At 31.6% G+C, this 17,243-nt stretch overlaps 1 protein-coding gene across 4 annotated transcripts in view; it reads right to left on the bottom strand.

Annotated features, from left to right (window-relative positions):
• LOC118189566 (uncharacterized) overlaps positions 1–17,243 on the bottom strand; it is a 288,905-nt gene that overhangs the window by 41,864 nt on the left and 229,798 nt on the right. For 3 of the 4 annotated variants that reach the window (XM_035360186.2, XM_085811487.1, XM_035360185.2), the window contains exon 2: positions 3,908–4,176. In XM_035360186.2, coding sequence (XP_035216077.1) covers positions 3,908–4,176 — 269 coding nt within the window. Of the gene's footprint in view, positions 1–3,907; positions 4,823–17,243 lie in introns of those variants that run through there. The other variant, XM_035360187.2, reaches the window with a different exon arrangement.

The raw sequence follows: 17,243 nt of genomic DNA, 5'->3' as shown, positions 1-17,243 counted from the left end.
TAAATGATCATTATTTGTAAGGCTTATTATATATTAAAAAACCGTATATCTTTAGTTCCGATAAATAGGAATAAATAAGTAGGAATTGACTTTAATATGTGAAAAAACTGTATTAACATCAAGTGTCATCCACTGCAACTTTAAAAAAATGTATTTGAACTTGAGTGAATGAATAAAAAGTATTTTATTAACGATTGAAAATTTGAATAAGATATAGAGAGAGTGTGAGCTAATAGTAAGAGTTTAAAACATATATAAATATGTTATTTAAGCCTTAAGATACTAGAAGATTATGCAAAGATCGCTCTGACGCCATCGCGAGAATAATCAGCATTCTATTGAACGGATATTGGCCCACATCCATCCATCTCACGTGAGAGGACAAAAAGTTTGGCTCTAAATATCCATTACAGAGTTAATGAGTGATTATTCACGGAGAAAAGAAACGAACTGTTGACTTCATCGCTATTTTCATGTCCTCACCTTATCTCCCACGAGCCACGTGCGAAGAGAAAAAAAATTCTCGCTTTTTATAGCCGCGCGTTCTCTCGAATGAAGGGCTGGCCTCACGTTGTTACCTCACGTTGATACTCAACGCGCATTTCTCGCCAAAACATCTTTCGAAAAGGGGAATAAATGCGCCAAAACGGAAGCCGGCAAAAGAGTTTCTTTTTCCGATGCAAGAAAGCACCTATGTCGCGCTTTTTAGTTCGGTTTCTATTTTCTTTTTGTCTGAGGGGGGGGGGGATTACTCGATTAACTAAACAACTCTCGTTGGAAACTTTTAAAAAGAAGAGGTCTTGGATTGGCAGCTAAAACTGCAGTAATGGAGAATCACTTTTTCTTTAGCAAGAATCGCAGGTTTTTGGGCCCTTTTATAATTGATTTAAAAAAAAAATGTAAATAGTGTGCACCAGAAATAAAAAATTCTCTCAAATGTAAATTGCATACATCATAAATTCTTGTAAAATTTGGGAATTATTTATTACTCTTTCACCGGGGAAGGGGGACAAGGTTCAAGAAATTAAAAAAAGTTTTAAAACACGTAAAATGTTGTTCAAAATCAGTGTCAAACTTGTCTGAAAAATAATAAAATACTTTTAAATGAAATTTTTAAAATATTATGGAAACAAATGCGGAAAGGTATATGACTATAAAATACTTAAGTAATGCCTTGAATATTTAAGAAAGTGAATCATGTTAAAAAGTACTTATTATTCAAAAACATTTATGAGTTATTTATGTATTATAGAAAGTCTTTATGGTGCGTTTCCTAAATAAAATTGTTTAACATTTATGTTATACAGGAGTAGTACAGCTCCAAACTCTCAAATAAATATTTTTTTCTACCATCAAGAACAGAATCTGTTATGAAGAACCATTGTTCAACCAACTTATCCAATCCGTCCCTATGGCATCTCACAAGTTTTCTTAATTTTGATTTTTAATAAGATCGGTTACATTAGAAACTAGCGACAGCATGACTGATGAAATTGTTAATTCATTCAAAAGGCGTTTTTGCAGTTATTCTAGTCTGTAGTTCAATTAATTTTATTGTGCCTATTTCATGACCTTCATATTCATTTAATCAGTACTTAAGCAGAAAATTAAAAATTCTGTTATTCAGTCTCCACTTAATCATGCAAAACTAGCAACTTAATTATTCTTATGCAATATATGAGAGAATTTATAATTAAAAAAAATAAGCAATTGTCAACAAGACTTATTTAACATTTCTCCGCTAATCCATAATTGCAATACCATATTCTTATTATTTCAAACTTGTAAAAATCGCATAAATAGGGAAATTAAATAAGAACGTTTATTAAAACAAATAAATTCCTCGATATTTGTCTGTATTGAGTCTGATGACAGTGAAAAGAACGTTCTAAAAAAAAAAAAAAAAAAAAAAAAACCGGACCGGCTCAAATTCAGGTTACACAGGCGAAAGCAATGAAAACTTCATACAATCAACAGGTTTACCGCCGATCAAGATCGAAAATAATAATAATAATAATAATAATAATAGCATTTAAGTTTCTTATTAATTTGATTAAGAAAAGATCTGGCCAACAAGGGCCTAACGAAGGAAATTATGTATTAATCCAATAAGTATTTCAATTTCAACATGTTATCTCACCTATAGATTTTCGTAATGATTTTTTTTTCTTCTTCTTTTTTTTTTTTTTCTTTTTTTCTTTTCTTTTCATTCTTAACTTGTGTTAAAATTTAAAAATGTGAATATTTTGACCTTATTTTGAAATTAGTTAGCTATTTAAATGGTTTTCTTTTTCCCTTAATTGATAACAATTTTTCTTTTTTCACTGAAATAATTCCTATGCGACAAATTTTTATATATTTATTCAGTCTTACTCTATGTAGTAAGTTATCTGTTTTAAAATTTAAAAATTCGTCTTCGGTACAGCTGAAAAGAAAGAAACTAAACTGAACTAAATTATTAATACGAAGGAAAACATGTCATAAATTGACGGTAGAAAATAATGCAGGCATAGTTCAAATATATAATCCAGGATCATGAAAAATTTCAAGAAAGTAGTATCAAAATTTTAGAACAAAACTATTCATGAGCAACGATGCACGTAATATACACAAAATAAGTACAATATTGATAAGTCTAGGTTTTTCTCATTTTAATAACGTAATGCATAACTAGAAATAACATTGTAACAATGAAAGAGAAACCAATTTAAAAAAATGGATGGTGATAGTAATAAAACAATGAAAGACATAATTTTTCTTACGTATATTTATAAAAATAATATAATACAAGCAATATAGATCAGATTAATGAAGTTTACGGTGTGCGAACATTTAAAAAATGCATTGAATGTCTGGAAAAAACAAATTCATTTGTAATTTTGCATATTTATCGCCCAGAAGGTACAATCAACATTTTACTTATAGGAACATTTTAAAACTTAATATTTCTTCGTTTTTCTGTTACTATAAACCCTGAGATTTCTGATTATGGTTCTATGAGTTTACAGGTTTGCAGAGACGGATTAATATCATTAAAAATTTAAAAAGGTATGCTCTAGGGTTTTTTTTTTATTATTTTTTTTTATCATATTCTGTGAAGAAATGCCTTTTCTGTTTTCAATACGTCTTAGGTCCCCAATCAACATTTATCATGAAGTGTTTTTGTTTTTCTAAGGAAGTGCAGTCTATTGGATTTAACTGTTAGTTAAAAAATCTGTGAAGAAAATTTTTAAAAAGTAATCGTTGAGTTACTTTTGGATAACCGTGTATTAAGAATTATGTATGAACTTAGTACGTAGTAGTATAACAAAGTGAGGATTCAAATAATGCTTAATGAATAATGATTTTTGTATTCGGAAAAATTAGCAAATACCGGGCCCATACAGAATGTGCCTACTGCTGGAAGGGAATTTTCTGAGTGGGTATTCTTATTCATTTCTGCTATTGATCGGAACATAACAAATGGACTAAAATCATTTGCTGCTGAATTCATCGATATTAGATGGTCTGTATTAATAACACTTTATGAGTATTATTAATATACTCACTGTCGATCCTAACAGCCTACAGCTTACTATCTGTAAGCTGTTAGGATCTGTAAGCTGTTAGGATCATATGTTAAAATATGTAACTTTGGAGATCCTACAGCTTAGGATCAATGTAGTGATGCGTAGATTAAAATGTATATCTTTGGAGATCCTACAGCTATTTAAGTTCTTGAAATAAATTTTCATTTATTTATTTATTTATTTATTTTTAGAAATAATTGATTCATTGCTAGACAAAAAAATAGGTAGAGAGCGATCGGTTTGATCGTAGATATCGAACCAAGTCTCCATGGGGGGGGAAAGGGGTCGAATGATTCACACACCGTAAACGGCAGATGAAAAGAAAGAGATGTACTTACGAAATTTTCCTTGACGTTCGATGCGTGCTGCTTCGCTATGCGCGCGCTCTCCTTGACGAAGGAATATATCTGCGCCATGTCGTGTTCGCCTTTCACGTCCGTCTCCGGATCGTACACCTGTCCCTGTAGATCGCAGGGGTTGATCCAGCGTGGCTTGCGTGTGGTTGTGGGCAAAGGCCGGGCAGACGCCGGACACATGGCCAGGAACAGCAGGAGCAACCGGAGGAAGATGGTGTGTTGGCGAGTCCTCTGACAGGAAGGGGCGAGCTCTGTAACAAAGGAAAACGACAAGGCTTGGCCGATGAGACGAAACTCGAGAGCGCGCTGCGATGGGGCATCAGCGATAAAATGCATTAGTTTTTTTCACGGATGAAAAAATAAATCGCGACGATGGGCAATAAGTAGAATAGATATCCAAATATCACTGGGGTATCATCTCGTATATGTCTGGAAAATCGCCCCTTGCCAAATACCACGAGCGGAAAAAAATAGCCGCGACGTCTCAGCGTCGACCGCTCGTCGTGGTCCGACCGACTCCGCATCGAACTTGACTCGGTCTGACGCTCGGCCGGCACAGCGAAACTACCGCAAAGAGAGGCATGGTTGCCCGAACCGGGCGAGGTCACTTCACTGCCACTTGTTGATTCGCCGCCGACTTTTTTTGTTTTTCTTTCTTTTCCCCTTTAATCAGCCCAGAAGTCCTCGCGCTCAGGGAAAAATCGGAAAACGCGCATGCAGCGGATGAGGATGACTTTTTGAATGAGGAGCGGGCGATCGCACGCGCCGGTATAAATACCCATTCACTAAAACACGGTTAAGGGGGAAGGAGAAGTGGGAGGAGAAGAGCAAAGTGGTTTCGCTTTTTTTCCTGCCCCCTCCTTTTCGCAGTCTCGTTTTCATTGTTTTGTTCCTTTTCTCTTCTTTGTTTGTTTTCTTGCTCCCGGACTCTCCTGACAGAGTGCGAGAAGCACGTGGGTTTTCGAAGGAAGGGTTGCCGAGAGCTTCTTCGCAGATAAAGACTAGACTCTTTTCTCGCCAAATCGACCGCCAATCTTGCCTCATTAGCCGGCAAGTGGGTCAGGAGGAATATGAAAATCTAGACGTGCCATTCTTCACACACACACATATTGCAGGGGAAAAAAAAAGTTACGCACGTTTAAAATCACAGGATGAAGATTTGGACTTTATCTACGAACATAAGTCAAATGTGTTTCCCAAATGAACTTTCAAATTTCCTGTCATCATGAAGCAAATTAAACAGACTTTTCTTAGTGCAAAGCACCCAATGGTTTGCCTTCCGTAATACACTGCCATGAAGAAGTTTCTAAGGGAAAATTGGTGATGTTGCTACCTACATGGAGGAAATAAAATCCTATACAGGCGAGAGACAGCCCAATTAATTAGTAAGGCATCTTAGGTAAAAGCCGAGAAAGGACATGAAATAAATATGCGGTGTATTAACTATTAGTGTGGAGGAATTTAAAAAAAAATGCTTTAACCACAGCAATTTCGAAAATTTTGCTTTTAATATTAAAAATCTGTCGGTGGAGCTGTGATGTTCGCATTCGTTAAGTAAAATTTTGATAATTGTTACCTTGATTGTTTTTATTATGTCACTGAAAATTTTTGACGTTCAGTCACATAGGACTACCGATGGGTTTTTGCTGAAAACTGAATCATGCTTAAATTCAAATGAGAGAAAGAGCCCGAAAAGAAAGAATAATTTATAAAAATCCTATATTAATGAAATGAGATTTCATTTTTTGTAAATTATACTGCACTGATAAATATTACCTTAAATAAGTTAAATGCATAACATAAAAATAATTTACGAATAAAGGTTCAAAGTATCAGTTTCTGTGCGAGGGACCTTATTTTTACATTTTATTTTTTCTTTAAAAACCAAAATGTAAGTATTTAAATTTTCCAGCAAGAAAGTTTTTCTCTCAATTTTTTCTTTTCCCAGAGAACTTTATTATTTGAACACTTTCTTTACTTCAAAATGAAGAAACAAGTTTTATTTCATACGGTTTATCGTTATTTCCATTGATTAACTTCATGAAAATGAACTGTGTTGGTAGAAAATCGAGATTTTCATTAACTAACTTGACGCATCTAAACTTCGATTTCGTAGCAATTAATAGCACATTGCGTGGTTTTATTAAATTTTGAAATATATATAAAATTTTTAAAAATTTTAGAATTTTAATTTCTAGCTTTACCTCTTTATCGATAATACATCATTTTCATCCACAGTCTATAAAACTTATTTAATTTTAACCAATATAAAAATTTAAGAAAAAGTAAGTTTGCACCTCAGCCATCTTGTTTCTCTTTTCTTCCAGCAAACTACTCGTCTTTTTATTACAAAAAAAAAAAAAAAAAGTAAAGCAGTATCCAGCATAAATTTCTTCCCATGGAACTTCCAATACGAGTCTGAAAGCAGACATGAGAGAAACATTTTTTAAATGGCTGTTCTTTCAAATTTAGGGCAGAGAAAGATCTCTTTAAATTTTAAAGGTAAATCAAAAGAGTCTGAATTGTCTGAAGTGGATGTTTATTTACTTGACTAACTCTGAATACATGCTTCTATTTATGTATGTTTATTGAATTAAACACTTCAAAGCGTTGAGAAATTAAAACAAAAATACAAACAGGAAAGCAAGCTGATCACCTTGATGCTGACCAAACGCTGAAATGTAAGCAAAGAATGCAGGAACATCGAAGATGAACTTTCACAAATTCATTCGCTAGGCATGTATACAAAAGCACAGTATCGGTAATTAAAACAGCACTGAACAACCACAAAACAATTGTTTGACACAAAATTAAAAATTGCAGACGTTGAAGTAATCCGCTTCATCTGCGGTTAAATGATTATCTCCTGGATATTCTGTCGTGTTTAGATAGATGTCTTTCTTACATGATATGAATTACTTTATACATAGGCTTCAACGTACGTACCATTTGAAAATCAATTATTTGCTTATTCATTGGTTATAATGTAATTTATCAAAAACAATTACCTAAAATAATAAATTGACAATTCAGAGTGCAGCCCTTCATTACGTTAAATCAGGGTTTTAATGAATTCTTTAGGTTTTTAAATGACTTTTTAAGTGGTTTCTGATATGAAATGAAAATATAAGCATTTTAACAATATTGAAACATCAATGCAAATAATGACGCACGTATTTGTACATTGCATAATTTATTCCGTCTGTAAATTGAAATAAAAAAGGTGTTTTCAAAGTATTTAAAAGAATTTATTTATATGAAGATGAATGATGCACTGAAACCGAAATTTAATTCAAATACTTTAACAGTCTCGTGTGTTGATAATTTTAATTCCAAATGTAACAACTCATTTTCTGGGTCAGAAATTTCGACACTTATAACCAAATAGAAATCAAAATCGATTGCATACCTAACGCAGTTGGTAAGGTCAGTGACAACAACCACAACTCTACATACCGTCTGAATCAAGGAATTCGGTTGTTTTTTAAAGTTAGTTCACTATTTCGTATTTCTTAATTTATATGCATGAAACTGCTACACCTTTTCCGATATATTCAGTGAATTTTAAATGCAATTTTAGAAGTTTTTTTTTTTTTTTTTTTTTCCTTTCTTTTCTTTTAAGGCAACAGAAATTACAACCCATATCTATGACGAATGTGGAATGTCAGCACGAAATTTTGTTATTGACCGAATTTTAATTTCATACTCACTTACATATTATAAGTTCATGTTTACTTTGGCAATGCAATAACATTAGAACAACATCTTGAATGTTCTGGATGACACAAACCAAAAAACTTTTCTCAGTCATGGGTAAGTTTTGGATAATGTCGAAACTACTATTCGTGACAAGATTTGGGGAAAAATTTTAGTAAGATACAAGGAAAATTAGATTAACATCTTCTTTGATCTTCTATAAAAGTACTTTTAGTTTATTAGATCTACGTTGCAATGTGCATTTAATGAAGCATATCAACTTTCTGATTAAATCAATGATGAACATTATGTTATAAATGTAGCAAGCATTGCATAACGTAGTTGCAGGTCAAGTAGCTATAAGCGAAATTCCGATAATTTGTCCGACTTTCATTTTCCAGAAACTAAACAACTGGATTATTATTTTACCTCCCTTTCTTTCTTTTTTCTATATGTTACATAATGGCACACTGCCCTAGAGCGCATTGTAGTATTTTTTTAAATCAAATATTCAGCAAACTCCGAGAAAAATTTTATTTAGGCGATTAAAAAGTGAAACAATTTTTTAGCTATTTATATTTTAGCTCGTATGGAACAACAAATGAAATCTGGGGCCGCTACCGAAGGCGAATTTTAAATTAATGTTCTTAAACAGACACTTAAGTGTTAAACATAATCATTCTTAAGTATGTCATTTCTATCCTATTACTTCTATAGTTCCTTAAATTTCGTTACTATACCAAAACAACTTTTTCACATGTGCACTAAAACCATGAACTTTTAAAAAATTAATATATTTTAATATATATCTTTTAGTCTATAGAAAGCGGCAAAGCAATAAGAGAAAAAGATTACCTACTCTAAATATAAGAAAATTATTTTTTTTTCTAACCAGCGCAATAACGAAGTAAATGAATACATACGAAGATATTTAAAGGCGTTTCAAATTCACTTAATGATGAAAATTTAGATTGATTCATTTGAACTCCTGTTTGGTTTAAAAATCTGATCTCATTGTCCTTTGAAGTTGCTAACAATGAAGAATTACATCCTAAGATTTAAGAATCCATGAGTGGTAACAAATGCACGATAAATTTAAAAAAAGAAAATCGAAAAATTCTCCACCAAAATCTGAAATCCACCTCAGTCGATTTTGAAGATTGTTAGAAACTCATAAGTATGCTGTATAATTATATATATATATATATAATTATATATATATATAATTATATATATATATAATTATATATATATATATATATATAATTATATATATATATATATTTTTTAAAAAAATTGCAGTTGTTTCCAGTAATAATCCAGTTGTTTAGTTTCTGGAAAATGAAAGACGAATTATCGGAATTTCGCTTATAGCTACTTGACCTGCAACTATGTTATGCAATGCTCGCTACATTTATAACGTAATATTCATCATTGATTAAAACACAATGGCGCCACTTGCTTATTCTTGTCCAGGCTTTCTTATCTTATCTAATCATTATTTCCTATCTTGTTCAATTGCGGTTTTGCAGCTGAGGATGGTGGTTCGGTAAAACCATCGAAACTAGTCCTGTGAAAATTTTGTAAATATAACGCTGACTTTTGTTGTTTAACTTGTGAATTAGTATTCATCATTGATTTAATCAGAAAGTCAATATGCTTCATTAAATGCTCACTGCAACGTGGATCTGATAAACTAAAACTTTTATAGATGATCAAAGAAGATGTTAATCTAATTTTGCTTGTGTCTTACTAAATTTTTTTAAAAACGATGGCTAGTTTATTTGATTGTCATCTAACAATAATTATCTATTCATAAGCATGTCAGATCGAACAAATCTACAGTGTCGGACAACCATGGGTAACTCGGCAGTTAAATATATCAATATTATTACTTTTAAGCAACTGAAATTCACTAATTAAAATGCAACTGAATTGCACTAATAAATGCATACTTAAAAATATAATGGTTGTGAATAAAAGGTGAACTAAAATATACGTTTAACAGTAAATTAATATGAGTTATTTTTCTCAATTTAAAAAAGTGAATAATTGTGAATTAATGTAGTTCATGATTTAACATTTTAAAATTTTTAATGAAACTAAAATTAATAAAATTAAATTTCAAATGAAAATAACTTTAAAATTCCTTTAATATTTGAGAAAATAAAAACTCTAGCTATGCACGCGAAATGAATGAAAGAATGGCGTGAATTATAGGTAATCCAAAAGGGGGGTGATTTTAACAGTACGTTCTAAAATTTCTAAAAGATAATTTTAGACAAATTGTTAGGTATGTCACTTTAGCAGCGTCGTGTACCTTAAAAAGAATGCTTACCTAAAGGAGAAAGACGTAGACTTCAGTGAATTCTTCTGCCCGACGTTTTAAAATTTTAGAAATACCTGATAAATATTATGTAATTAAATTTCTGACAATCCTTCATTGTGTTACATTCAAACTTAGCTTTTCTGAGCGTTTTTGTGTTCCTTTTCATCGTAGAATTGCAGGTAAGCAAATAACTAATTAAAGCCAGAGTGAAGAACGATCTATCTTAGAAGAATAGCCAGGATTTTTTTATTTAATTAATTTTGACAAAAGTAAATAAAAACAATAATCAAAATATTGAAATATGCAAATTGAAAATATGAAAAAAAAATTTTTTAAATATGAAAACCTTTATATTACGTCCAATAGAGCTGCTTTTTTTTACACACACACATACACGTTTCGAGAGCATTTGGGCTAAAAATATGCAAAACCAACATATATTTAGAATTTCCGATGAGTCTCGCGCGCTAGAGATAAAAATGTTTTACTCCCTACCGTGTTGCTACTTTTCGCTTTCAAATTGTTGAGTTTTGAATCAAAAATTCGTTAACGTTATAAGATATTTCTCCCGCCTTCTTGGCATGCTTCGTGGTGTTGTGGTCTGCACGCTTAGCGCGTAATTGAGATGTCCGTGGTTCGATTCCCGGCGAAGACGTTGCATATTTTTTCATCTTGCCTGCTTCCAAAAAAAAAAAAAAAAAAAAAAAAAAAAAAAAAAAAAAAAAAAAAAAACCTAATGTTTCTACAACGTTTTACAAAACATGGAATAGACAATAAAACAAGTTCCAAATCCCGCTTTCCAGAAGATCATATTGTGATGGAGGACTACGTTATTCAAAATTTGATGGCTCTAGGTACCGTTGTTTTCACAATACGAGAAACATACATACACACATGCAGATTCTTCTTTATTTAATTTCCTTAATATAATACAGAGCGATAATATTTAGTGGCAAAAATTTGAAAAGCGATTCAACGCTTTTAGTGGACTAAAAATGCCGTTTCGAGACTAAAGGGCCGTTTCCACTGGAGTTTATCTGAGCTAACGGAGACAACTGACGTAGCCGACTCATCTCCAAAACCAATTTTTTTTCCATAGAGCAGCAAGTTGAAAAATATGAACTCAGGGAACCCTGAATTTTAACTCTAGGCATAGCGGAGCTAGACGACACATCGAACTGACTTGGTTAGCTCAGGCAGTTATTTTTCAACTTGCTATCCTATTGGAAAAAACTGGTTTTAGAAATGGCTCGGCTACGTTAGTTGTCTCCGTTTGCTCAGATAAACCCTAATGGGAACGGCCTTTCTGGGCTAAAGCCTTTTTGAGCTAATAAGTTGAAAAAAAAAAAAAAAAAAAACTTAAATTTTTGCATATTTATTGTCAAAGCGAAAAATGAAATTGCCACTCAGCGAAAATGAAATTATGCAAAGCACTTTTTTAGAATGGTATGCAGTACTATTATGAACTCCGAGTTAGCCTTTTATACTCAATAATTTAACTTATTAGTCTAGCAAAACTAATAACTTAAATTTAAAAAAAAAATTAAGGCTTATAGTCTCTCACAGAATAAGAAAATTTTTGGCAAATTGGCTTAAATTAATATTGCATAAAATTTATAGAGGAAGAATCTCTAAATTTCATGTATTTTAAACGTACTTGTAACTGATGCAAATACGTTTAAAAAAAATAGTTAATTTACAGCTACAGTATACTTTCAGTCGAAAAGCAATAAAATTTAAATAATCATAACAAAAAAAACTAAGTCGTTAATACACATGCCAGTGACATGTGTTTCACTAACATTTGTAAGTAGTTGATGTATTGCATAACCTTGTGTTAATTATTATTGAGTTGATTGCATACCACTGTTGAAAACTTGCATTTTTCTTTTTCTCTAATTGTTTTCAACAATCCCATTTCAACCTGAAGCAATTATTTTTCATCTCCCAAGAATTGTTCTTCGCCTACGAGAATTCTGAAGATGAGATTTTCTGAGAAATACGCGAGTTCGCCAAACCGATGCCGATATAAATTCGAAAGTTCGCCAAATCTGGCAAACCTTCTTAGGCCAATATGCACATTTGACGTTGAGCTGGAGCTACACGTCACAATCGGAAGCAAATTTTTCGGCTCTTTTATTGGAAGTCAAGACATGACGTCCGGCAAAAAAAGGGGCACGCGAAAAGGCGCGCAAAATGAAGTGATTTCATTGGAGAAAAAAAATTATTTCCGAGACTGTGATGTCATGAATGAACAATTTTCACTCCAAGAATTCAGTTTTCGAGGAATATCATCCTGCTTAGATAACACACAGCGGCCGGAAAGAAAAAGGAATAGGAAATGCAGCATTTGTCGACATTTTGTTGAATTTCTTCAACAGAAAGAATTTATGGTATTTTGGGAAAAACATCCAGATCAGTATCTCAAATTTTCTATACGCTGCTTGCTCTCAGATAATAGGAAAGAACATCGAATTTTTCCTTCATTTCATTTAAATTATTTTTAAAAAAAATTATTTCCCTTCTTCACCGCTCATCTCGACGAAGAGTTGTACGAAGGATAAAACTAACACACTTTCATTGCCACTCTCATAATGCGAAAACCTGACCAATGATAATATTCCGGTAATAGACATAATAGGATTTAAAAATTTAAATATAGTTGTCGAAGTACTTTAAGCATACAGCTTTCTCCAAGTTTTATCGAGTGAATTTACAGCTTCAGGTACGATGAACAGTTCTTTAGTTATTAATAATTTAATAAATTTATTTATTTTTAATAAAATATAATAAAGATTGTACACAGAACAAAGTATATTACAAGAATAAGTGAATTAGAGCGAAATTTGATCGCAGAAGTGAATAATAAATAACTTTAAAAACAATTTTCCGTAAATTATGCTAATGGCGGAAGTTATATAAATTGCTTTACGGAATTTTCAGACAAAAAATAGGTTGTTAATCAATGATAAAACACCTTTTTTTTTTTTTTTTTTTTAAATCAAACTAATGAATACAATAAACGCATCTGCAGATTTTGGGCTAAAATGATGCGCCAAATAAAATTATTTGATCATTTCAAGGCACACAAGGATTATCTACCTAAAGGGAGGCACGCCTGAGAAGGATTTTCTAAGGGATATTGCCTCATAGTATTTACATTATACATGGGGACAATCCAGCCATACAGCCAGCTGAAATACCAGTATACAGCTGCTTTAACCACCCCGCCACTGGTAGAGCACACACCAAATAAGATAAATTTAGACAATAAAATATCAAAAACTGGCTTAAAGAATTAAATTTTTAATGACAATTCAAAGTTTTCTTTATCGTCGACTTCCATTATTTTATCACTTCAATTTACATACAAATGTCATTTTAATTCCAGAAATTAGGGTATTAAAGTATGAACAAAAGCAGGGCACTTTTCGAAAAAAAGTAAAGGAGGAGAGACTTACCGTATCCGTCAAACTTTGTGCCTTTTCAAAATGTTATGACTTTATTGATGGATGCCAGATGCTTTTAAGATTTATTATTATGTCAGATTAGCATTTAACTAGAAACTAATTTTGTCTTTCTTCTTGAATATTACTTTGGCAAAATTCTAAATACTACTTGCATTTAGAATGACAGAACATTGAATTAGATTTAGAAGCTAAATAATTCTTACTACTTTAATTAACTAAGAGTTTCCCATCCTATATTAAAAAGATTTTGTATCACACTCTTATAAAATTATTATATTCTTATTTTCATATCATAAAAAGTCTCAAATGTTTAAATCTTTGCCCTCTTTAAGGAAAAAAATAAGGGGGGAATGAATTAAAATGCTTTAATGAATGGAATTTAAAAAATTTTGGGGTACTTTTCCGTTTCGCCGGCGCAAATCTCGCGAAGCAAACTGTATTGGCAACCACAAACAGTATACACATAAAAATGTTAACAAATGTTAGTTCTAAGAATGTTTTGTTTTTAAGGCATAAATATTTTAATATCGTTTAAAATTTTGTAAGAAGCTAATGAAGACAAGAAATTTGTAAAAGAAAATTAATTTAAGAACTTACTACCCTTTCATGGGTCAATATCCTGATTCACCGGTTCATTTCACGTGACCCCCAGTGATCTCATCTCACGTAAACTACGCTACAAAAATCTAATTCTCTCAGTAATTATCAACATTAATTTCAAGTTAAATCTTAATTTGGAATACAAGTTTAAATGCAAGAATTATTTCAATTCGTACGAATAGTTTACTCAGAAATTATGTAAAACCGCAGTGCTTTACTTTGCTAGTGCATTCTCATTGGAATTGATGAATTTAATCCTTAACTTTGCCTTTTCTATATTTTCGCCTTCGGTTGAGCGGTGTGATTGCATCCTAATTGACTTAATAACCGCGAATGGCCTTAAAGCATAAAATTGAACTATCTGGTAAAAATTTTATGTAATTGTATGACAGTATAGAAAGAAACAATCAATCTGATAAGAAACGGCTGCTACTTGTTTTGAAAATAAGGAGTAAAAGGTTACCAGCGAGGGATATTCTGTTTGGCACCATTTGTACCATTATTGACGACTTTAATCGCCTGCCCCGGCAAAACGAAAAAGTACCAATTTTTGTTGCTGGATAGATTTAATTTTTTTTTTTTTTTTTTTCTCTTAAAGAAAACTAAGACATAATTTTCAAAACCTCATTTTCTTACTTTATTTATTAAAACATTATTATTTTTAGAAAACGGTTTCTTCACTACAAAGCAGAAAAACATAACAGTTTGAATATATCATAATTCAATAAATGAGTCAAATTTAAGTGGAACGAAATTTTTGGCACGGCTGTAAATATCAAAATCCCGGTTTCTTTCAGCACGAAATGCATTCAGTGCCTGACCCTTTATTACTCTGAAGTTTCTATTTAAATAGTCCGTGCATTACTAAAAAGTATGGATTAGCAACTTTAAAAAATCTGATGTGTACACCATATGACTGCATTGTACGGAATATTAAATTATAAGCATTTTTTCCTGCATTTCATTTAAACTTATTGAATGAATTAAATCTACTTCGCCGATAGCGCATAAACCACAATAGAATAAATGCGCTTTTTAAAATTCACTATATTTATTTACCATAGCGATAGTCTGGCACTAGGTTCACTTAACAGCGTTATATCTCCTTTATTTTATAACTCGGAACGCAAAAAAAAAAAAAAAAAAAAAAAATTATATCATCTGAAGAATTATCTAATCGTTGTTGCATGTTCTATTCAAATACTATAATAAATCTAAAACGATGTATAAAAGAAATTAAACAAAAAGTTTTTCACAAGATGATTCAGCGCTACTTAGTTAATGCGCATGCGCTACTCATTAAACATTCTCCTCTGTCCAAAACAGACTGATGACAGTATTTTCTGCTAATATGAAACACTTGTTTTAGAGACGTACTTCTCATTCAATTAATTCAGCTCTCACTTCGCAGCAAGACAAAAATAATATATAACGCACAATATTTTTATTGAAAATTTAAAGATATAGAAAAACATAAAACACCAAATACAGTTAAAAAAATTAAGATAAAAAATTTGCAATTAAAAAAAGGTTCTATGCAAAAATAAGCAATTCGGCCAGCGGTCAAGAAGGTAGATTTTTTGATGCACAAAACTAAAAATTTACTTTTGGTCTCACTCGGCAAAAAGACACTGAAGGCGTAGGCGTACAAACTGATTTAATCTGTTATGGACGCTATGCTGAGTTAATATATGAGGTAATTTAATAACTTAAATGATAATTCCACAATGGATTAAGCATGGTTTAATTCGCAATAATAAAATAAGACATTACTTTATTGTTGATTGTTAGTTTCTGTAGATTGGCAACAAATTCACTATTCTGCCAAGTTTCAAATGTAAACAAATATGGCTGCTTTGGTAAAAAAATTAGGCTTAGACGCACTTAAACAACTTTTAAATTGTTGATGATGCTACAACTATAACATGCAGGTTAACTAAAGGCATAAAAAAGCTTAACCGGAAGATAAGAACAACATAATTCAATCATATTTTTAAAGTAAAAAATAGACAATTTACAAATATATAAGAAACTGAGCTCACTGAGCCAAATAACAGAGTGGATATATACTTATATACTTTTGGTGCGGCCGATTGCAACCAAAAAGAGAGGGCTTTAGTATAAGAATTCGGTGCCCCTTCGATTAGCAACAAATTTTATTTAATTTTGACAATGAAACCTCATTTCTAGTTATCATGATAGTTTTAATTTGTTTTTAGCTTCCTGATTTTTTTTTTTTTTTTTTTTTTAATGAAAAACGTTTGATGGACAAAGGCAGTGCGCAATATCTAGTTTGTGGAATTCTCTGATTTTTTTTTTAAAGGAAAATAGGTTGATGTGTACATGGACACAAGAGTTTGTGCAATTCTTTGACTTCTTATTTTGGTTTTGCGTAGCTGCCGTCTTGAAACTGTGCCCTCCTGGCGCTGATCTTGGCGTCAAAAAAGAATCCCCAAAAAACAAGGGGCACACAATTGAAAACTTTTACCAAAGAGAAATGCACATCTACATGTTACAGCAGTCCCAGATACAAAATTTCAACGCTCTGAGGCTATTCGTTTTTGAGTTATGCGAGATAGATACATACATACCTACGTACGTACAGACGCCACGAAAAAATTCTCTTCTAAATCCATTTTAAATCAGTTTATAATTCGTTTGGGGAAAAAAAAAAAAGAGTCCTTTATTCTGTCCTTACGTACAGATGTCACGCAAAAACATCGTTAGATTGCATTCGATAGAGGTCAAAATGGATATGTTCGTTGAAATATGGTACTCGGAATTTTTCGCGATTACAATACTTATTTTTTACTATGTACGAGGAAATAACAAGGGATGTTTGCACCAAAAACAATTTATTTCCTTTAATAAATTTTTAAAGGTCAACCGTCATTCTGAATGGAATTGCAGACTGTCATAAGTTATTTGCATCCACATCAATATAAATTCTTTACTCTCAGTAGTGATCGGAAAAACAAAACAGAGAATTGATTGAGTTTTATTAAATTGATGTTCTTTAATCTTTTATTATAACCCACAAAAGTAGAAAGCTTAAATGTTCTTAAAGAATTTTAAAATAATTTGTTTGAAAGAAATGAAGTACAAGCAATTGAACATACATAATATTTCTGCTCGGTAAATTATAAATATTCAAAACATTTCTAGATTGAAAAAACTTCTTTCATAGAAACAAGTTACTTTGGAAACAAAGTACTAAAGTAAA

This window comes from Stegodyphus dumicola, chromosome 2 (genome assembly GCF_044657685.1).
Source record: "Stegodyphus dumicola isolate Sdum_Otavi_A_Nest chromosome 2, ASM4465768v1".
Lineage (NCBI taxonomy): Eukaryota > Metazoa > Arthropoda > Arachnida > Araneae > Eresidae > Stegodyphus > Stegodyphus dumicola.
The sequence above is the reverse complement of the archived record's forward strand: the minus strand, read 5'-3'. Positions and strand labels throughout refer to the sequence as shown.